Raw genomic sequence first — 21,914 nt, 5'->3', positions numbered from 1 at the left:
AAAAGTCAAAGCACTTCCACCTCATACAAGACTTCCCAACACGCTCCAGTAACCTTTAAACCTAGAGCAGAAGTCAAAGTGTTCAGGACACGCAACAGGTAGATGGAAGATTTCCGTGACTGCTATGCAAGAGCAACCAGACAACTCTGTGGCGTGGGAGCAGCTGCAGAAGCAGCAAGTATTGCTCAGGATATTCAGGGAAGACTCCTACCTCACAAGGGGTTACCACCAGTCTCTCTAACCCTGGGCCTTGGATTAAACAAAAGAAAAAGCCCAGCACGCACACAGAGCTGTACTGTAGCTAGAGAGTATCTGGGCAGTGAGTTTCAGGGGCTTTCTCTTTATTTGCCTGCTTGGTGTTTGAGCGTTGCCACTCTTTCCATTCACCTTCACCCTGCACATCTTCAGTTATCCCTTCTCTCCTCACCACCTCCTTGCTTGCTTTGCTAATGTCTCTCCTAGCTATGCCCATTCCAAAAAATGACAGAGCCGAGATGACATTGCTATCATATTATTCCTTTTCTTAATCAAATCTACCTTGTTGATACCTCTACTATTAAGTACAAGTGTTCTTTTCAACAAGTCCAACCTACTAAACTGGAGCTGTGCAACAACAGAGGCCCCCCCACCACTGTCAGCCTGTGGGTGACTTGCAAATGCTTAGGAACACCCACTTGTGGGCTTCTGTGAGCGTCTCTAATGGGAGATCTCCAGCTCCAATCTAAAGATTATGAACTTGTATAACCAAGTAAGCATTTCTTTACATGGTTTCAACAATCATATTTATTCCTTGGTTTAAAAGATTTTGGTTCAACAGTTTTATAAACAGACTTCACAAAATATGCAATACTTACAAACATAGCTCTTAGTTTCAGTGGTAGTAAGAATCTTTACTTTCATCATAAAGTTCACTTCAGTTATATAACACAAGGTTGGTTTTGTTCCCCCTCTTCTTCCCCCCTGCATTGGCACTTCATTTTAAATTGTAGAAACTTTAAAAAAAAAAAAAGTTAACCTAAGCATAATATTACAAGCACCTCACCACAGTTGTTACATTCTAATAAGGCAAATTTTTGTTCTGTAAAGTCTGATTGTGCAACTTAGAGACCTATAAAAGGTGACAGTAATGCCATCCTTCTCCTATAAGGATCAGGCCTTTATTTTTGTTTCAAAGTCTTTGTCCCCCTCCCCCCTTAAAAAAATACAGCTGATAATACAGCAGAATATACCCATTACAGGGTGAAAGGAAATTACAGTAGACAAAGGCTGAAAACACAGTACATAGTAGACAAAATAAGACTGGTCTTTAAAAAAAAAGAACGGAACATCAAGCAATGGAATTTTTCTAGTGGAAGAGGATTTTTGGACTTCATAAATAAGTGGAAAATTACTAAAATATTTTGTTATATAATATAAAAAAGCATGAAGTGTTTTCCAGTTGTCATCTAAGCGCTAGATGCAACTTTGTAGGAGTAAGTATTTGGAGGCAGTTTTGAGCTCTGATTGGTACAGGCATTCCAGCAGGGTAATGCTGCCAACAGCAAAAGAAATCCACCAAGTAAAACACAAAAGCCACTGAAATAGAATGCAGTGCCATATTCCTGTGTCCAGTCGTAAAACCAACCTGAAGGGTGAAAATAAAAGAGAAGAGCATCAGTGAAGAGTTAAATGTAACACAGCACTGTAAGGTAGAAAAACACCATGAAAATAAAAGGCCAAATCTAAAATGTACTTTGTACACTTAGACATGAAATGTGCTTTTCATCAAATAAGAAAACAGAACACAATCAGCTTGCCCAACTCAAGAAAAGCAGTCTTTTCTAAGATTTTGATTTCATCTTTCCATTGTTGTTAGGTCCAACCAGAACTACTTGCATGCACACTAGTTGTCTGGTCCTAACAAGCTCATTAGAATTTTAAAATATCTAACTTGACCTTACCTACAATTGGTGGTCCGAGGCTATTTCCAAGTCCAGCAAAGAACATTAATATTCCATATGCATGTGTCAGTTTCTCAATTCCTACAGTCTTTGTTGTTACATATGGAAAAATTGACCAGTTTCCAGTCAGAAAACCCAAAATTCCAGAAAGCATCGCTAATGTAAGGTAACTTTTGGCAAATGGAATCGCAAACAAGGCTACTCCAGTCATTATTAAGGTAGATACGTATAGATATAAAGTATTAATCCATTTAAAATCTGCCAGTATTCCTAAAGTAAGTTTGCCAACAGCAGTCATAATGCCTATAATGGAAATAAGGGGCACATGATAGTCGTCTTCACTGATGTTTGCACTTCTTGCTACATCTTCCATCAGCAGCGAAGGAGGAAATCCACCAATGTCAAAGAGCAAGATGGCAACGAAGAGAGCTGAAAATACTTTGTTCTTAAAGAGAACCACAGTTTCCTCCCAGTAGTTCAGATAGAGCTGCCACTTCCTTTTGGCAAGTTGCTTGCAGAAGTTTGTCTGTTCTACAACTTTCTTTTTATAAGTGTCTTTCTCATTTACATTTATTGAGGTTAACACATTCTTATTTAAAATGCTATCCTGTTTATAATCAGGCACATTGTTCACACATTTTTCATCAATGTAGCCCTTTTCAAGGATGCTTATATTTTCTTCAACAGTCTTTTCTTTTTCATGGTAAACGAAATATTGATCTGAGACTTTGTCTACGCATGCTTTTTCTGGTGAAGGGGAATCAGATGACTCCAATGGTCTCATCAGACTGCCACATGCTAATATATTTAAAGACAGCGCACCAACTATTAGCAGACAGCCATCCAGTCCATATAGATCAATAAGCTCTCTTTGCAATGCTGCATATATAAAAAGTCCAACACTTGAGCCTATAAAAGGAAAATAAGATCAGCTTAATCAGAAAAGCTGAGAACTTCATTCACCAATAACAAGCTTTAACATTTCCAGCTCATGGCTGAAGTGAGCATAGGCCCATTGTAATTAATGGATTTCCACTCATGAATACAGAGCACTGTTTTTTCAAATCAGTTTAAAGACAAACTTTAATGCAAAATGATTTACTGAAGACTGTCCCTAGGTTTTATAAAAACCATTTATATACTTGAGTGCTAAATGCAGGGAAAAATAATTATAAAATTTAGACTTGTTTTATTTTCCACGTACTAAAACTAACCAAGGCTTATTAAGATCAGCCCTTAAGGAAGACTACCTGCAATCCCAGTAAAAGTCACTGAAAATGAGTCCAAGAAACACTTCAGCAGAAGTCTCCCTTTATTCCACTAGCATGGATCAAGCATTGATATCTTGAAGCACTGACTGTACTGACCAGGACTTGCTTCACTAACAGCAACTTCAGAAAAGGGATCAGAGAGACACCATACAACACAGAAAGCCAGGCATGACATAGTTCTTAACTATTCTCATTTAGTCAGCAATTCCTCTCTGTGTAAAAGACAGCTCATGACCCAAGTTCTGAGACTTTAGCCTCCTTTTAGATAGGAAATAAAAAACCTAAGCCCAAAATGCAACTACTTCTTAAAAAGCACAACTAATGTGGGATTATGACAATCCAGTATTTATACCACCCCATATTTCCAGTCTGTCTCTCTCTCACTTCCGACCTTATCTGAATTAGAAGAGGGAGAATAGGGCTCTGTGGCAGGTTTACCCTGGTATTACACAGACCTGTATGCAGCCCACACTACCGATGAATCTGCTTTCATTTTGGGGCATTTCCTTTTCCTGTCTATATGGATAACCCATACCATACACCTGAAAATGCACTTACTATTTTATCTGAAGCCTGTTGGCATGATGTGTTCATTGCTACTGACGTTTTGACTTTAGAAGTACTTTGAGAAGCAACTGAGAAAAATATACATCTGATTTTTATTGTCAAGGTAATGATAGTTGCATCAGTCAGAGGTGAAAAGTTAAAGAGACTGAAAATTAAAAGTCATACCTGTTGAAATCAGACCAAGTGCAAGGCCTCTGCGTTTGTCAAAATAGTGGCAAGTGATGGTAACTGTTGCGGTATATAAAAGGCCACATCCAAGCCCTTAAAAAAAAAAGTTAGGAATAAAATGTGCACCATACTCTGGGAAATGAATGCCCCCATTTATTCCCCAGATAAGATAGTGTTGTGCCCCTCCTGCACTGTCCCACCTTCCTCTCCCTGACCATTCCCAGTCTCAGAATCTGCGTGGAGCTGGCTCAGGTTTGAGGAGTTCACTAGCTCAGGCTCTGTGCTATGCGAAAACAGTTCTACAGCTTTCTGTCCAAGGGCTGGCCCTGGAAAACAGTACAGCTGCGCCCACATGGCATTGTGCCCGAGCTAACACACACTGCTGGGTCCTTGCAGGCCAGTGAGGTGTCCGGATTCCCGACGCAGTTAATTGCAGTCTTTAAACCACCCACAGCAGCCAACTGCAGAACAGAGAGGCAGATCACCACCTACCACAGCATTTTCATGCCTTTAGCACAGCATTTTAAGTCCAATCCAGTTTTGTAAAGAACAGTACCTCTCCCTAATGATCTCTAATTTATCAAATTAGAATGAGTACCTGACAAAATTCCTTAAGAGATTTTATTCCTTTAAGATTAGCACTTCATGGCCACATAAGACCTGGTTGATTCCCCCTTATGTAAAATCTCAGTTCTTCCATTTCAAAGAACCATCAGTGTCAATAGAGGACAAACCATTTTCAAACACTGACAAATATATGCATAGCCCTTATCTCTCACTACACTGTAAAAGTCTGCCTGCACACCCCACCAGAAGTTAGATATTCCTTGACAACTCAAGTGCCAGTGTCTATAACTGCATCTGTGAAACAGCTTCCTTTTCCAGATTCATAAACCAAGACTCAAAACAATAAAGAATAAGTCTCTGTATGAGGGGGAGGTGCTTCTTACCAACAACAATCCCATATGAAAGATACAGAAAGTATATATTAGGTGCAAAACTACTCATCATGAGGCCCCCAGCCACCATAAAGCCACTGAAGATTGCAATTGGTCGTGCTCCAAAAGATGATACGCAAATACTGCAGACAGGACCTAGACAAAAAACATAGAAAACAGTACTTGTAAATAACAGCACTAGGATTTTCAAAAAAATCTCAGTCTTTGGAAATGTTCTTTGCAATAATTTTTTCAAAATATAATTATATTAAAAATAACAATTCGGGATATTCATTTTTACATGATTCTTAAGAACAGTAAGTTATAAAAACATACAAGATCAGGCTCTCAAGAATTTTGCTCAAGGTGGGACGACGGACATCGAGAACACTAAATTGTACCAGGGATGAGAGGGAGAAAGAGAAAAAAAAATTCTGTAAACAGAGGATAGTATGTATATACTGGATTATAAAACTGTTATTATAAACCTCAGAATTTACACAAAGTTTCTAAAAAGGTAGCAGAAAGGGTAGATCACCAGCCAAATTTTAACCAAACAGATACTTCTTGATAAGCAGACCCCCCAAAACTGTGTTGCAGAAAAGACATCTGTAGTAATCTTGATACAAAGTGAGATGTATAAAATTGAAATGGAAAATATTAACTTCTGCTCATAATCACAGTCACAATGCCACCTGGTGCTTACACGGAGAAAGTATCTGCTGACATAACAGTTAAACACAAAGGATCTTCTCCAATTCTGTAGGGAATTAAATACCTGCCTTTCAGTATTTTACTAAATAAGTAAGTTTACTATCTTGGTGTCTATAGTAAAACTACAGAAAATGAAAGGTGTTTCTTGAGAACATCCAGAGCAGGGTTTATGAAATTTTGAAGAGGTTTTTCCCTCTCCCTGCCCCCCAATATTTCTTGGTTGGTTAGTTTTTCCATACAAGAGCAGACTGCTGGTAATGTTGCTGCTCTACCTCTAGTCAATCGATTCTCTCACAGAAGTTGTAGAACAAGCATTTATTTTCAGTTGGGGATCTGGAATATGCCTTTTAATCTGAAGCAGTGTGCAAGTTTGGTGTCCTGCATAAGTAAGTTACTAGCAAAGGACTTGGTTTGCAAAGAAAAATCTCTTATCTGAAATGTTTCCATTCCAAAAGTTCATAAATAGACTTACATATTAGCCCTAAGATCCTAAACTTGCCAACTATGAGCTTAGAATTTTGATACGAAGATGAATGACATTATCTAAAAGCCAAAAAAAAAACCTCACAACATTTGGATCTCACTCACATTGATACAAAGATCCTCCATGGCCAACGTCACCTGCAAAAGCAGTAACTTAGGAGCTTGCCATTTGTTATAGGTCCTCCCTGACTCGCACATAACTAAGATTCCCGACAGATGGGAGGTGAGCCCAGAGGGGTGATATAAGATGAACAACACTTGGGATTGATGACGGTGCTTGCCCAGGTTTGCAGACAGCAGCAAGCAGCTGGGAATGTAGGCAAGGTTTTCATGACGTTATCAGCCATGGGACAAGCAGTTCTGGCAGGCAGGAGCACAGATCTGTCTGCAGGTGAATCAATCCTCAAATGCAAGGCAGGTCAGAACCTTTGCCCCACACAAGAGCCATCTGCTTGGGGAACTTAAAGAAGAGTTTGAATTAGGGCTTTTCCAGGCAAGAAGTAAGAGCTAAAGAAGAAACAAGAAAATTTGCTGAAGAAGTTGGATTTATTTGGATTTTGGAGGGAGAGGTAAGCACTTACTGCTTCTCAAGAATCAGCATGCTGTGGGGATGAAAGTTTGCCAGAACTGCAGAGTAACTTGCTGAGAACAAAAGCTGAAAGTGTTAGATTGTTGCTGACTCTTAGAATTAATTACTAGTACTGGCAAATTAAGATGGTATGTTCCTTAAAACCACAGGATTTTAAAAATAAACAAAGGATTGAATCTCTATTACATAAAAAAAAAAATCTTTCTACACCAAAAAAAAAAGTTAAGCAGGGATAACATAATTGAATTAGGGACAGGAATTAGCTCTGTTTTAATTCTTTATTTCTTGCCTACCACCCTGCTAAAACAGGGTAGCAGGCAGTCCCTTTCCCCTGCTCTCTACATTTTGGCACATTCTTCTTTCAGAACATCTCCACCCAGCCTGTGGTGGCACTGCTAGCGATTGCACTGGTTGCACTAGAGGATCTGAAGTAAGGCCGGATCCTCCAAGTCCCAAGGCAGAACAAAGGTGACACAGAGCTGAGGAACTTGTCTTCATGCTCTTGACAGCAGTGCTCTCTGGAACGCCATCAAAAGCACGGAAGGTACAAAGAGATCTTTTTGCTCTGTCTTCAAGGAAAACAACCTGCACAAAACTAGCTCCAATAAGCTTAGTATTAATGTGTCATCTCACACAACAAGAGATTTAGCAGCTTGGCAACAGCCCCATTTGTAAGAAGAATCACCAAAATAGCTATTACAATAGTTATTACAGGTCTCAGGGATGAGAGGAAAAACAGCTCTGCCTTTCCCTACACCCAAGGCTCTACTTTCACATTCCCTTCATCATACCATTAGAAAAAAAAAGTCACAAAAGAGAACACTGCAATATGTAGCAACTTTTCCTTTTTCCTGCCTCCTTGCCTTTCCTCTCTATTTCCTAAAGAGCTTGCATTTTTTCCTAACAGTCACAGTACCTTTGATTATTGCCATGGTATTTTTACAGGAGTTTACTGTACACAAACATGTTATTCTCTACAAGTAATTCAAGCACAATGGGTTCAGGGCAGTTAAATCTGGTCAAACATCCAACTTTCCCAGAGACAGACTTGCTCTGTGATTTCCTGCCCTGTGGACTTTGTTCAAAATGGACTCTTACTTTCTCAAAGAAAATGGCTCTTCAGGCAGCATAAGGGTTTTTTAGTTGACAATATTTCAGAAAGATCCTTCCACTGATAACACTTCTCTCACTGCAGTTTCGACCAAGATGAAATAAAATCCCAGTGGCCTTCCTCAATAGGAAGCATAGAAAGTGGCTTTTAAGACAGTATTTTCTTCAGTTTCCTAAACAACTCCAAGAGTTAGCACTCGTATTAGCATGATATTTGAAGATATTAATAAATATTTACCTCCGATAAAAAAAAATCCCTAGGGCTTTTTTCCTTCCAAACCATATATTTTAAAACTAGAACAAAATCTGTCAGAAGGGATGTCAACCCAGTTTATCTGAATGGCAGCTAACTCTAGGAAGAAAACTGTATTTTTCTCAAAGATTTAAAAGTCAGCACAGGAACACCAGTGTTCTTCTGCACGTGACTGTTTAAGACTCAGCAGCCAGATGATACAATTATCAGGCTCTGCAGGGAAGTGGTCAAGGGGCTCCCTAGACCAGACAGAAAGAAGTGACAGAAAGAAGGACAGGCTCTCACAGTAGACCTTGATGCAGAGAGATCAAAGAGAAGGAGCTCTTGGAAGGGTTTCGTTGTACATAGATATTTTCCTTTTTTTTCTTTTTTTCTTTTTTTCTTAAGAAATAAAAGACTTTACCCTCAGTGAGACCTGAATGTTACAGCCAGTCCTTCGTGAGATGTGAAAACAAGCCATGTGCTCCCACGCAAGAATTTTATAACTACCTACACAATCTTCTGACCTCTGTAGACATGTTCCTTGTGAAGACGATGCTTCAGTCTGCAATTTCACTATGAAGTGAATGGATACCAAGTTTATGGATACCAAGAACCAACATTCTCTTGCTCCATGTTCTCACATGGAGAGAGAACTTTGTGCAAACTAATATTCTCTTCCTCCACCCTCTCATTTCTAGGGTCCTCCTTCCATCAGCTCATACTCACACAAGACCATTTGCTAAACGAACAATACTGGAAAATTGAGTTCTTTTTCTTATCACGTGCATTAATCTGACCCATCCTACTGGTTGGTATCTGTCCGAGCCGATTGAAACGGTAGAGTCAACGCAATACTCATTGTCTATATGCAAAATCCACTGGACATAACAAAAGAAAATTTTTGCATATTGAAGGCATTGCTAAAACCAGTTAGTAATAAAGAAAATCTCCAAGTTTCTGTACTTTGGGCAAGGGTATTAGGTCATAAAAAACCTTTTACACTGGAGAACAATCCAGTTCTGACTGATTGAAAAGACCATTCCTTTCTGACAAAGACACTGAATGAACTAGGATCCTATCTGGAAGAACTACTTCTTTGGGAGAACCCTCCTCCTTCCTTCTGCCGTCTCTCCCCCCCTCCCCCAAACTATGTATAACTTCCATAGATTACAGTGGGAGCTTTATACATGTAAGACCTCTGTCCAAAAATCTGTAAATGCTAGAAAGGTCTTTTACAGAGTTGTAAAAATATTGCTTGAAAACACAAAACTATGCTTTTTAGACATTTAATACTAAATGCCTCAGACCAGCAAAAACACTTACCATGTTAGTGTATCAAGACATGCCTTTCAAGAAAAAAATCTTCCCTGTGTTCTTTCTCCATTAATAAAGGGGAATGGGAGACATATTGCTGGTGTATCCTGCAATGCCGAATACTGTGAAATCAACTTTTACTATAAACAGCTGTGGTGCCAATTAGAGACGCCAAGGTCTTTGTCTGTTTTGGTTTTAACAAGTATAACATGGATCTAATTTAATTTTGAGCTCCAAATGGATGTAAAATTAAGAACACTTGGTGTAGGAGAAACACAGGACTTTCAAGAATGTAATAAATATTCTCCTCTGGCCTGGTAAAACAACTAGGCTAAACATGCTAAGCCCTTTTAATTTCCTCCCATATGACAGGCTCTCAATTTCCCTACATCATCCTGGGAGCCATCTGCCTCACCTATTATAGCCTGAAGAGTATTAACCAGAATGATACCTAGTATCATAGAGGAGGTCTCAACACTGCCCTGTACAATGACATTGGTGCTTTTCTTTCTGTTTTTAGCCACTTTTCTTCAAAACACCATAAGGTCATATCACAGTGAGTTATAACTAATGTCATCCTGCACAGCAACGATCCACCAGACCCCTGGCCCAATCCCTTTTCCAGCCGATGAGCTCTCTAGCTTACAGCAGAGCATTAGCCTTAGCAACACTGTCTGCGTTACAAGTGAGAGGATAGAAATGCAACACAGCCTACTAGGAAATTCATCTCAATAAACAAGGTGCTGTACTGAGTTTCTATGTCTCGAATCTAAGTTTAGCTCTCACACAAGTCAGAAGTAAACACTGTAGAAAGGATACCAATTCAGCAAATGTAAAAGGACTTAACAGCATCAGCCACTTGTAAAAAATGCTTAAGACTACAGTTACAGAGGGAAGTGGAGAAGATACACAGAAACTTTTCTGAGCCATATGGCACACATAAAAGGACATTATTTTTCTTTTTGGTGTAATTACAGTACTGATCTAGCAAAGTCACTGGACTTGCCTCCCACAGCTGCAAAAGATCTAATGTGATTCTTCAGCTCTGTCAATGAGTAAGAAAAAAGACGTTCTATTACTTGCTACACATAGTTGCAAACCCACCACAACCGCCACTGTTCCCCCAGTTTCGCATCAACAGCATCGGAAAGGTGATATTAAGCTGGAGAGGGCTCACAGAAGAGCCTTACAGGTAACTAAAGGAGTGCAGAGCTCTTGGATCAAGAGGAAAGAGACTCTGTCAAGCTACAGGCACAAAAGAAAATTTAGAAGTAATTTGATTGCAGTCTCTACACACACACAACACTTTTCTTCCTGGACGCTTCAAAATATACCACTTAAAGATAATATCGCCCATCAGCTGCAAATTAAAACTGAACAACTTCAATCATAATATTACATACTTTTAAGGAGGGAATTAACTCCCAAGAAGAGTTGTAAGAGATGGAAAATACAACAAACACGTTATAATTCAAATGAGAATTACAGTATTTTCTCCGTGCAATCTGGATCACTTTAGAAGTACCAATACTTGAAAAGTACATGCCTTTGAACAACTGTATCAGAGACTGAAAACCAAAAAAAGGGAGAAGGGAAGGAACAACAACTAGTAGAAGAGTCAAATTAGGAATAGTAAGAGGCAGGGGGACCACTGAAAGGGTCTGTGGTAAAGCTGTCCTTCTATTACCTCCATTCATTTGTTCATGTGCAATACTGCTGGGGAAATCAGGTTTTGGGGGGAAACTGTTAAATTAAAGTACAGATAATACATTTTCACACATAAGAAAATACAGTAATTAAGAAAAATTCACTTAGTCTGACCATTTACTTAACATAGGCTCCAACACACGAGTCCCATCTCGCCTATAATACTGGAACCTGCAACAGCAGAAATGATAACAGAAACTGGTTCTCTTGTTTGGTATTCATGACTCTGCGATATGTTATGTCAATGTTTTTGCACTAAAACATACATGTTTTAAACTAGTGATTAGGCCTGAAAAAGACCTGCTTTGAAAACAGCAGGCAAAACAAAGTCTGTAAGAGATTACGTTTCCTGAACAAGATTCAAAATGTATCCTATACAAATTAAGAATGCTAATCTATTGAAGGCCTTGAATTTTTAAATGATAGGAGAGCAAAGCATTTCTAACAAACAAAAAAAATTAAGTACTATATCTTTTCATGTGCTTTCTAGTAGTAATTGCAGCTCTTAAATGAGCTACTATTAAATGAAAATACATTTAGGGAATTACACTCTTTCATATTACTTCTAAGCCAGCATGAAAGCATTCCTATGAGCTTCTCAGAAACTCTTACACCATGCGTGCTTCTTGCACTGTGAAGGGAGAGGAACAGATCCCTCACACAGACGGCACAGAAGATATGGTACTGTAGCTCATTTCTTTGCAAGTTAACCATCCTTCTCATAGACACGCATATGAAACAGTATCAATTCCATTCTTTTAGTCTTTGCTAAGTTCCCTCCATAAGGAGGAAATTCCTCCTTATTTGCAATAGAAAGCTTTTATCATCAAAGAAGTAGAATTTATTCTCTCAAGAAAAATGTCTTCATACGAGAAAGAAACAGGATTTTCCCCCTATTTCCTACTATGTCCACCCAAATCAACCAGCAATCATTATTATTACTAGGTTTATATCAATCCCAGAGTGCAAGTTTTAAATATTTCTATTTAAGGAGGCTTGGGGAGTTCTCCACAGGTACAGTAGTGTACCAACAAGCCAAGAAATTCAAACATGTGAAGGGCAATCTAGTCTTAGGTAGCAGTTACAATACTACAGCGTCCCTCCAACGAGTTTTAAGTAGAGTTATTAGGGTCAGATGCCAGCTTGACAAGACAGTAGGGTCTTTCATTTCAGGTACAGCAGGGAACATATATTTTTTTTCAGTCAACCGTCCGATGATATCAATGCAAAGAAAAAAAAAGGGTCCTCACTGTACATTTCCTTAAAGGCATTATGAAACAGAAATGATCATTAAGCCAACTGCTTTTTAATTCCAAACTGAAAGAATAAACATACCCTGACAGACAGAGTTCCTCCCATCCCCTGTCAAAATTTCAAGTGATTTAATTATTCTATACCAAAATGAATTACAATAGCACCTTTTATTTGTGTTAATCAGTCACAGAAGTTTGTATTCACTATAAAGCACATTATGGACAATTATTACAGCAGCTAGGCAGAGGAAATTAAAATCTGGAAACTAGTATGGTGCTGACATAGTAGAAAATGGGGTTGAGGCTCTTGTCAGAGGAGTGACTGACAAACAGCTTTGAGCCAGAGACTCTTGGTCTCCAGAGAGGAGGTTTTTCTTCACCTCTTCTCTTGCAATCACCTTCTGCCTAGTTTTATTTCAGCAACTACCTTGTTCAGCCTTTTCCTTCACTTCCTTCTCTCAATCAAATCCATTTAGATCTTAATCCTTTAATGCACATGCATTAATGTCATTAAAACATGAGAAGAGTATGCGCTGAATATGATGGAAGAGCCACCTGCATTCCTGTGCCCCTCTACATCCTGGGACTGAAGACAGCTTTCTTGCAGTTAGCAATCCACTGCCTTTGCCCGTTTCTGTTCTGTCTAGTGATATAACTCAGTATTTCCCCAGCTATACAGTCATAGAAAGCAATGGGTCTTTATTCAGTTCTGCATCACCATTTGAATGTCAACTCTCTTCTAAGCAGAGATTTTCTCAGAATCTAGAACTGGATTTTGTCCATTAAGTTACTTAATTGCTTTTGCCCATAGCAATTTCTCTGTTGACAGACAATTAAACTTTTTGCCAGATTCAGTATAAAGATAATCGTTTCCATGGTGAATGTTTGAATAGCAGAAGCTAGTGGTATTACCCTGTACAATACCCATGCTCAATATTAAAACAACAACAACGAAATGGACCTATGGACTTCCAAAGTGATGTTTTATTTCCCCCAAACCCTGCTGTTCCTCTTCAAGCAACAACAACTTACTGAAGAAAAGCTCCCAGTAAAATTGTTTCACTTAATGCCACCGTTATACATAACTTTCTAGGCTTCAAAGTGAGTTGTTTTTTTTTTTTTAAACAAACAGTGAAAAAGAGTCTTTACCCACCCTAACTGGCAGTTTTATTTCTGGAGCTTAAAAAGGAGTAACTGGTTTATTAATTGACCTTTCCTTTTTCCTTTTGAAACACTTGTGACACTTCAGGCTAACAGTTGCTTTGATTTTAAAGATACTAATGCAAAAGTTAGTCCCAAAGCCTCATTTAAAAAGAAAAAAGAAACTCAGCAACAAAAAAATTATGGTTCCATTTCTCAGAGAGTTTGATGTTTCCAGTTTATTCAGATAGAATAATTTTAGATTTTCTGAGTAATATTTTTATTGCTCTTTTACCATTGTATTTTTTCATATTATGTATAGTAGAACCATTAATGTAATTGCTCTTAAGCCATCTTGACCTAAGACAAAAATGCAGTGTCCTCACACACTTTCCTCATTTGCAGCTGTCTTCAATATAATTCCGAAAGCACACACAGACCAAAGCATCTATTATAAAGGAAACATTTCTTTTTAAGATACATATTGCATCTACACTTACTGGCAAGCAATCCAATTCCATTTGCTAGCGATCCAACCCAAGCCGTCTTGCCTTTTCCTTCTCCAAAAGCATCCAGCCATTCTAAATACAAGACTCCCACCGCCAGCGGTGATCCATAACACAAGAACTGAGTAAAGAAGGAAACGACAACGATCACCCAGCCCCAGCCACCATCTGGTGGTTTCTGAAATACCATCTTGTAAGATGAGTGTAGGTGTACACGCAGATTCTGTGCAAACAAAACAAAAAACAAATAAAACAGAGCATTAGAAATACGACTGACCTAGGTTTGCTAATACAAGTGAGCTGTACAGAGAAGTACACATTTAAACAGAGGCTTATTGCCAACCAATCTTCAAGCAATATATGCAACACAGTATACAGCAGTGAAAATAATGTTACCAGTCCATACTTCTACATCTTCTGCGTAACACAGGAACAGTACACGAGGCATTAGTAAGTCATACATACCTCAGTATTATATTACAGAAAGCGAGAACTTCTCATTTTCCAGTGTTAAATCGGCTCTGCGACGATCTCAGGCATTAATATACATCATTGTTCAACAAGAGAACCATGTGGTCACCAGCTGTTAAGTGCCCTGGCTATCCTGAGCGAATTGTATAGGCTCAAAGGACAAGAAAAGGCACAAATATAAAATGACCACAAAAAATAATTTAAATTTAAAAAAATTGAAACAAACCCCCACAAATATAAAAATGTTAACTTGAGATCAAGAAAAAAAATCTGTATCTAGTTCTATTCTCATTTCCCAGCAGAGTACCTTACAAGGTTTAACAAGGTATCTGCTGTCAGATAGTGTACTCTGGCGGGGCAGGCCAAGAGAAGAGAGAAGCTCACATTACGGAAGTAGTAACCACTCAGGACTCCTCTCTGTGAACAAGATGAAGTGTAGAGGAGCGATGCCTCCAAAAATGACTTTGTATGTATTAGTAAGTCAGATGAGTTCTAAAATTGTATACAGGTGTGGTTTGTACACCAAGCCATGATGGTATTACACACACATACATGCACGCACGCACAGACACACATCTCCTATAAGCTGTTTCAGTGTCTGCCCTCTGCACGGTTTGCATACACCACCTAAAGCTCAGCTACATGCCCATCCCCAAACATCATTAGACTTTTGCCCTGTCCCCAAAATAATATCTACTCCTTTGGATGGCAAGATCTGTCATATACACAGATGGTTTTTAATAACTGACTGTCCTGACATCCTCTCAAGACTAGTTTGCGAACGTAGGGACTGGGACTTAAATAACATCTAGCAAAGAATTTAGAAGTTTTCCAGCCAAACTGCTTTGGAGTAGGATGGTTCCAGTCATACACTGAGAGTGCTGTGCACATAACTAAGCTGCCTTCCCACTCCACAGTGAGCAATCTGCTCAACTGATGACCCATGTTCTGTTCCTGGCTCTGTCACCAACTAAGACATGTGCTTCTCAGCAATTTTGTTTCCTTTACCCTGTAAGATAGAGGCAGATAAGATTCCACCCTGTTTATTTTATGACACGCTCTCAAGGACTAGCTTCATACACTGCAGCTTACGCATTAAGAGTGCTGCAGTAGAAGTTCTGCTCTAGGAGACCTCAAGAGGCAAAGCAGAAAAAAGAAACAAGTCTCGCTGTCTGTCTGATTTACAACCTTGAGGAGATAAGAGTTCTTGAACTTTTCATTGGAATGGAAAAAAATGACTGTTTTACAAAAGTATATGGTGTAAATGAGTAGATAATAACAGAACTTTCATTCAAATTCCCTGTATTCTTAGCATGGGCATTTTTAAAAAATTTATATTGAATACTTACAAAGATCCTCTGTGCAAAGTTTTTAGGAACAGTTACTACATGAAAAAAGCAAGTTCCAGTTCATGGATGCACCTAAATGTTACTTAGATACTTACAGAAGATGAACTAGAATCCTTCAGCTCTCTACAAGCGTAGCTTCACGTGGCAATTCTATCTGCAGAAAGAGAGCAGCAAAGTAAGTTTTTAGCAAAAGTACTGCTGCAACAGTAAAAACAACTGTGAAAAACTGGTATCTTCACACTAACTTACTTTTTTTAATATCCTTTCAGAGGAACTTCAGAAGTAATCAAGTTATCTCAGTGGAGAAATACTGACCCTCCCTCAATTCATTAACAGCTGACAGCAGCCTTGGGCCCCAAAATAACAAAAACATTGCCTCTAAACCTAAAATAAACTTTGACCATTCTAGGTCCTTTTAGGAATGGTTTACAAGGTTTTAACATACTGTCAGACCTTCAAAATATAGTATTTTCAGTTATAAATGTTACTATGTTACTCATGTTCCAGTTATAAATGTAAGTTCTGATTTACCTCAAATGTCAGAGCAAAAGTTTATGTTTCCCTTGATTAGATTAGATGCAAGGGTGACAGCAGGCATATACAAAAATCATGCCATGCCTTAAAGTAGCAAAGCATTAAAAAGCTGCTTACAGGTACTTTCCTACAATAATAACCCTTAAAATTATTCAAAAAGGGATCCCCCCATTTCTACACAAAATATCTAAATTATATACATATAGTCACAATACATATGCAGCTCTCCTTGCATTAAATAAGTATCACTTGGCTTGTTTTGTCCCTGCCTGTAGTGAAAATGTGTAACAGCTTCAATAAAGGGACATTTCCACCAAGACAAAAAAAGAAATATCTTAGAAAAACAGTGATATAACAGAAATAGATGGGGAATAATCCCAACTCATATTTGTTTAAAAGGTAATCTTCAAAAAATAAACACATTTTAGCTGTTATATTGATTTCCATTATACTGAAGCTCTAACATTTGGCACAGAGACAACTAATTTAATTCAGTTCTGCAATTCTAAACATTTAATGGAGAGGAAATATTTTTTGTAGTCTTAGGTCACGCAGTCTTTTCTAATAGAAATACTAAAAAAAAAAAAGAATTTGCATCAGTTCCTCATCTGCTGCAAGTCTGCATAGCTTCACTGACTGACAGAGCTCTGCCAACTTACGCCAGCAAAAGATCTGACCTTCCACATCCTGAAGTCTCCTACTTTGCACTGCAGAAATCTTCTGCATTTTTCAGTTCAGATGATAGGTTTTTAGACAGCAAAAAATCTCTATTTTCTAAACACATCAAATGATTTACAATCTGTAATTGCTAAGCACAAACTGAAATTCACCATCATTTTCCTTGCAGAAATCATCCTTGAAGTGAAAAACAGATCTGTGAAGTCCCAAAGTTTGTTTTTAAGAGCAGCCAAGACCCGGTCTTTCCTTCGCTTTTTTGCAGGTTGCTCCTTTACCTCACATCACTGGGTATCTATTACCTAAAGCAAGGCATATTTTCTAACTTCCGTGAAGGCATTAAGTCCTCCTGAGGAGAGCACAGCAGTTCAAAGTCCTGTGCAAGGATCCTGTTCCCTCAGCTACCATATGTGGTTAAAGGCGTCCCAGTGAACCAAGCTGTTGTTGTGACCATGGATAGCAATACACCTTTTCACTGGTACATTATTTCTTTAATGCTTTCCTGAACAGGGTAAGTTGTAGCATAAAAATTTAGCAGTAAGCACAAGAGTTGACAGTAGGAACCAAATCTTCACTACTCTCATCACTGCCTGTATGGAGATCTAATCTGTGCATCTACTTGGTAGGGGTCCAAAGCTTCTTACGCTATTTTCTTTCTCTGTACAGGAAGGAGGACACAGACTGTACAGAAGATACACCTGATCATCAAAAAAAAAAAAAAAAAAAGAAGAAGAAGAAGAACTAGCACACTCACAGAGTTTTCCAATTCACTTTTTTTTTTCCTGGACCAACAAGGAAAACTTTTAAGAAGTATGGTCATGGAAAGAGACAGACAATTATGGATTTAAGATTTAGGTGGGAATCATTTCAAAGATCTTACTGTTCATACAAACTAAGGATGCTATGTTGAACTTCCAGGAAATCTACTCACTTCAGAGAAACACAAGTGGAGAAATAAAGCATAAGGAATTAGATATCAACTGGAAGTTTAGTCAGACAAAGCTTTTCAGTAAGTTGTACTCACTGTGAATAAGAATCAGAGGAAGAGGGCTGTTTGATTAAAGTCTTAACAAAAAAAACTCACAAAAAACAAAGCTAGCTCTTGGACTAAAGAACAAACTGAACAATAACAGTTTTAATGTGGAAAGATAGCAGTGTCTGGCTATTTTCTTATATACAACCAGTTTTATCACAACGCTAAACTCTTTTTCTATATATATTAAAACTTGGCCTACAGATGACAGAAGAGCACATAAAAAATTGACCTAAAGAACATAATTACAACAGAAACATTAGCCCTCAGCACAGAAACTTGTATTAATCTGTGGCAAAGGGAATCTTGAGAAAGACAGTAGCGAAATGACTGTTTTCAGTTTGTTATTTGTGTAACTAGAGCCTTGTTAAGTATGCTATTTTCTGTGAACAGCACATGGCTGTAAAGAAAGCTGTTGTCAGCAGAATCAGTGTGTGATTAACACTCAGCTATTCCAGTTTTGCAAGGCACTGGTACAAACTAAGACAGGACCAGCCAAAACTGTAACATCCTTCATTTTAAACTGAATTAGATTTCATCTAAATTTCTAATCGTTTTTCAGTCAACATTCTTCTAATTATACTCTCAAGTCAGTGCTACACTTAACTTGCAAGCAATACTTAAAGTGTTTGAACAACAATAATATATCACACTTATTTCTGTTGTATGCATCACAAGAATATCCAAACATCTTCACGTACACTAACACGATGGTCTAAGTCTATGCCTTCTGTTAAATGCACTGAAAAAGATGCATCTGTATTTTGATTACGCCAGACTTCAACTAACGTTCTAGTATCCCATATTTAAATACTTGTCTTTAAACTCTTTTACACTGAATATATACTTTTTCCTCTCAGTTCTCAGCATTCAGCTCTACACGTTTCTTGTCCTCATCTATGCTCCCTTTTGTAAGTTATGCAAGAGGCTCACCAGCATGAACATTTCCTTCCGTTTCTACCTGATGAAAGAAGTGTGGAGTTTAAAACAAAACACCAGAACAAAACTGACTGACAACACAATCGCGATCTTCATTGTGCAAAGCCCAGGTACAGCAGCACCTGCACAGCACACAGACGAGCTGGCCCTGCACAGATCAGTCCAGTCCACAGAACCAGTCCTACCTGTTCGCAGTGCCTCGCTGCCCCAGGGGAGATGGAACCCCCCCCCCAAGCACAGCCGACTGTCAGGTACTATAGCACACGTCTGTGCAGACAGATGTAAGCCCGCATTACTGGAGAGAACCAGCGAGCTGCACTTTAATAGAAGAAAACCCCTCTGCAAAGGGCAAAGCGCAGCCGTGCGCAGCCGAACCTGCAGGCGCTCCGCTCCCTCGGTGTCCGCTGTCTCCGGTGTCTGCTGCCTCTGAGCCGCTCCTCGGCCGGGTCCCCGCCAGGACGGATGCGCTCTTATACCCCGAGGACCGGGTCACGCGTTACGCCCTCCGCCCCCGGACCCGCTGCGATGACAGACGCTCGCCCGCGCAGCGGCAGCGACCTAGAAATGATTAACGGGCCCTTCGTGGGCTGCCTCGCGCCCGGGCCGCATGCTCCTCTCGTGGCGGCCTGGCGCGACGCGCACGGCGACATGGTGGGGACGCGCCGGGCTCATCGCATCGCCAGCGCCAGGCCGCGACGGACGGCGGCGGGTGGCCGGCTGGTGCGATGCCCACGGCCGCGGGCACCAGCGGGCACCCCCCAGGGCGGCCCCCAACGGACGCCGACGCCTGCCCGCAGCGGGCGCAGACGGGCGCCCACGACGGACGCCGACGCCTGCCCGCAACGGCCGCCAACGGCCGCCCCCAACGGCCGCCCCCGGCGCCGTCCCCGCACGACGCGGCGGGCCAGGCTGAACCCGCCCGGAGCCGAGCGATTTCCCCGGAGCCTCCTCAACAGCCGCGGCCCGGCCGGGGCCAGGCAGGGCGTCCCGGGGCTGAGGGGGAAGCCCCGCGGCAGGGCCCGGCCGCGGCCGCCCCCTCCCCCCCGGGCGACGGCTGTGTCCCCCCGCGGCGGCGGTTACCTGCGAGCCCGCCGGGTGCGGCGGGGCAGCGGGAGGCGGCGGGGCGGGGGGCAGGAGCCGCCCCCGGGGCGAGCCGGGGCAGCCCCGCATCCCCGGCGGGGCGGGGCGGGCCGCGGCGCCGCGCGGCCGGTGCCGGTACGAACCGGTTGTGGCGGCGGCGGCGGCGGGGGGCGGAGCCAGCCGGGGGCGGGGTGGGGGGCGCCCGCCGCTGCCGGGGGCCGTGGACATTTTGGGTGTTGCTGGTTCAGGGTTGCACTCGGGCACCGTCCCGAGCGCCCCAGCGGGCCCCGGGGCGCTGCTCGCGGGAGCGGCGCGGCACGACCCGAGCGCCTGCGCCCCTCAGGGCACCGCGCCGCGGGGGAAGCGCCGCCGGCCCGAGCGCCTGCGCCCCTCGGGAGACCGCGCCGCGGGGGAAGCGCCGCCGCCGGCCCGCGGGTCGCTCTGGGGGGCTCCGACGGGGCGGGAGGGCGAGGAAGCAGGTGCAGGGAGGGAAACTGAAGGAAGCGGTTTTAACCTAGAGAGAAGGCTGAGGGGAGACGTCATTCTTCCAAAATGTAAAAAGCCGCTGCAAGGAGGCAGGAATGAGCTGCTCTGCGATACACGTAAGACACAGCAAAAGCGGTAATATCAAGGGATCTGGGGTTGGACGTAAGGAAAAGCAAGGCTCGTTAAGTACGGGCCTAGATGCCCCTGGGAGAGCAGCGTTTTCCGATCCCACCTGCGCTGGGTTGCCTAAGCGAAAAACGGCCGAGGGCAGCCAGCAACAGCCTCCCTTTGCTTTGATCACCCGGTGCACCACGACACAGGCTGCACGAGAAGGGCTGACTGAAATGCTACTGTAGCAGCACAAGACAAGGCTGAAAAATAACACAAAATCACATTTTTAAAACTGCAACCATCCAGATGTCCCATTACCTATATTTCAGTATGAAAGCAGTAAATACGATAAAAATGGATTTGCCTTTTTTCATAGAGGTGAGTGTAAAGTCCCATTGCCGTGGTTGACAGAAGTGTGCTGCTCTTCTGACTTCTACAGAAGCTTAAGAATAAACATTGCAGGCTATAACTAAGCACAGGACATTTCACCCTAGTAAAGCCAGTTATGAGCATCTGAAAAAGGGTGAAGAAGAATATAGGTGTCTTCTAAGTAGCTCATCAGACTACTGCTTACACGAAGCTAGGAGTAAATAATGGTTTGCCTACACAGGAAAAATTCAGAAGAGTTAAGGCACATCAGTTAAAGCACATACCGAAACACACGGGATCTTTATGCAGAGCAAGTGGTCCCAGTCTGACACAAACCAGCTTTACATCCCAGGCGGTGTTGCACCTGGATGAGCACCCTCACTTGAGAATTAAAATGCACCTTAAATGAATGCATATTCGTCCTCGCTTCTGTTTTGCTTTAACTTCTCAGGATGCCCTCCTGCTATGAAGCCGCCCACTTTTAATCTAACTCCACTTTTCATATGAACATGACAGTCAAGCACATATCATCACTTTGAGGGGGCAAGTATGCTGGCAAAAGGCAGACCTGTAAAAACAAGCCCCAGAAAAGGGGGGAACACCGAAGACAAGGAGAGACTCCTCGTCCCTCTCCTTTGCCCTTGGTTTTGTAACGAGCAGCGCAGTTCCCTCCAAATCTAGGATTTTGCTCACTCAGCCTATAGTGTTTTGGCAAGTGCCATATTTGGCTTAGTTCTCAAATCACTGATTAATCTTCTAACTTCTCCACTTCAGAAACACTCCCTGTAGGACCTTTAGAGGCAAGTGAATCATAATGGGGCCATAGCTGCATCTTTCATAACCACGGTTTCGTCCCCTACATGGCCAGAAGAGTTCTTAAGCCCTTACTTTAAAACAGAAAATGAAGGAAAGCACTGAATAACATCTATAAA

General features: G+C 41.3%; 1 protein-coding gene across 4 annotated transcripts; it reads right to left on the bottom strand.

Annotated features, from left to right (window-relative positions):
* Window positions 1-765: 765 nt before the first annotated feature.
* SLC16A9 (solute carrier family 16 member 9) lies at window positions 766-20,178 on the bottom strand. 4 transcript variants are annotated; one of them, XM_064513722.1, is made up of 9 exons: window positions 20,017-20,178; window positions 19,312-19,494; window positions 15,851-15,909; window positions 14,401-14,557; window positions 13,930-14,158; window positions 4,897-5,040; window positions 3,944-4,039; window positions 1,941-2,849; window positions 766-1,624 (listed from the first exon to the last, which is right to left on the bottom strand). In XM_064513722.1, exons 5-9 carry the CDS (start codon window positions 14,123-14,125, stop codon window positions 1,446-1,448), a joined length of 1,524 nt encoding a protein of 507 aa, XP_064369792.1. In that variant the 5' UTR covers window positions 14,126-14,158; window positions 14,401-14,557; window positions 15,851-15,909; window positions 19,312-19,494; window positions 20,017-20,178; the 3' UTR covers window positions 766-1,445. The 4 variants fall into 4 exon arrangements, with proteins under 4 accessions (XP_064369792.1, XP_064369791.1, XP_064369793.1 ...); XM_064513721.1 differs by lacking the exon at window positions 14,401-14,557; XM_064513723.1 differs by lacking the exon at window positions 14,401-14,557 and having other exon boundaries at window positions 13,930-14,056; window positions 20,017-20,176.
* Between the last annotated feature and the right edge of the window lie 1,736 nt (window positions 20,179-21,914).

The sequence above is a fragment of the Dromaius novaehollandiae genome, chromosome 6 (assembly GCF_036370855.1).
Source record: "Dromaius novaehollandiae isolate bDroNov1 chromosome 6, bDroNov1.hap1, whole genome shotgun sequence".
Classification (NCBI taxonomy): Eukaryota; Metazoa; Chordata; class Aves; order Casuariiformes; family Dromaiidae; genus Dromaius; species Dromaius novaehollandiae.
The sequence above is the reverse complement of the archived record's forward strand: the minus strand, read 5'-3'. Positions and strand labels throughout refer to the sequence as shown.